The 904-nt window shown below is 44.1% G+C and overlaps 1 protein-coding gene across 1 annotated transcript; it reads right to left on the bottom strand.

Moving 5' to 3' along the window:
• Nucleotides 1–39: 39 nt before the first annotated feature.
• PPTG_22337 (hypothetical protein) lies at nt 40–291 on the bottom strand (the record flags this gene model as incomplete). The annotated part of the gene is made up of 2 exons (XM_008903377.1): nt 40–211; nt 275–291. 2 exons carry the CDS (start codon nt 289–291, stop codon nt 40–42), a joined length of 189 nt encoding a protein of 62 aa, XP_008901625.1.
• Between the last annotated feature and the right edge of the window lie 613 nt (nt 292–904).

The raw sequence follows: 904 nt of genomic DNA, 5'->3' as shown, positions 1-904 counted from the left end.
TGTTACGGTTGAATAGTATACGACTGGAGAACGTAGTTTCTAACAAGTCGAGTAGATGCATGAAAATGTTCGACAGCCCACTACTAGAGCGGCCGAAAAAGATTTCAGTGTCTTCCCACCGCACTGGAACAGCCAGTTTGTATAACAACACACATAAAGCCTCCAAACCAATAGCTTTAGTGCGGTCTCTCGTGGCAATATTATCTGGAATCTACAAGAGTTTTACCAGTAGACACATTTCCGACTTATCAAAACGAAAACGAGCTTTGCATACCGCATCGGGCAGATCATTGAAGTTGAAAGGCGTCCGAACACGGGAACAGGGAGGTGGCGCACTCGCCAGCGCAGCGAACAAAAGGGCTTCTTCAAAGTACTGCTCCTCTTCTTTCACTAGTTGCCAGCGCTGAAGCAAGTACGGGGACTTGTAATGCCGACGCACACCTCGACTGAGAGAACGGCTATACCATGATACCTGGCTGTCGAGAAAGCACGCTTGATCCATTGGGATGAGAGTCGTGTGCAAAACAAAGTCGAATCTGGTGTCTAGGAAGATGCTAAACTTTATGTGCTGGTAGGAGACGATTTAGCAGCGGCATAGAGACCGTAAAAATCACATATCGTACCGCAAAAAGCTGCTGCTGTTTCCGGTTGAACTCAAAGTTACCGATCGAAATTTTATGTGAGTCGAGGGATGGACCATGTGGCCAAACCGTAATGATCAATTTTTCGGTCTTGCTAAAGATCTCTAATGAGACACTTTGTACAAACCATCGTGTCAGAAATTGTGTTAAATTTGCAAAGCAATAAGAATTTTCCAATTTTTCTTTTGGTAGCCCAGGCTCAAGAATTATTCTTTAGTAGCATCTAACCTAACATCGCTACGTCTACAGCATTTTATAACAAA

This window comes from Phytophthora parasitica (genome assembly GCF_000247585.1).
Source record: "Phytophthora parasitica INRA-310 unplaced genomic scaffold supercont2.15, whole genome shotgun sequence".
NCBI lineage: Eukaryota > Oomycota > Peronosporomycetes > Peronosporales > Peronosporaceae > Phytophthora > Phytophthora nicotianae.
This window is presented reverse-complemented; position numbering and strand designations above follow the sequence as displayed.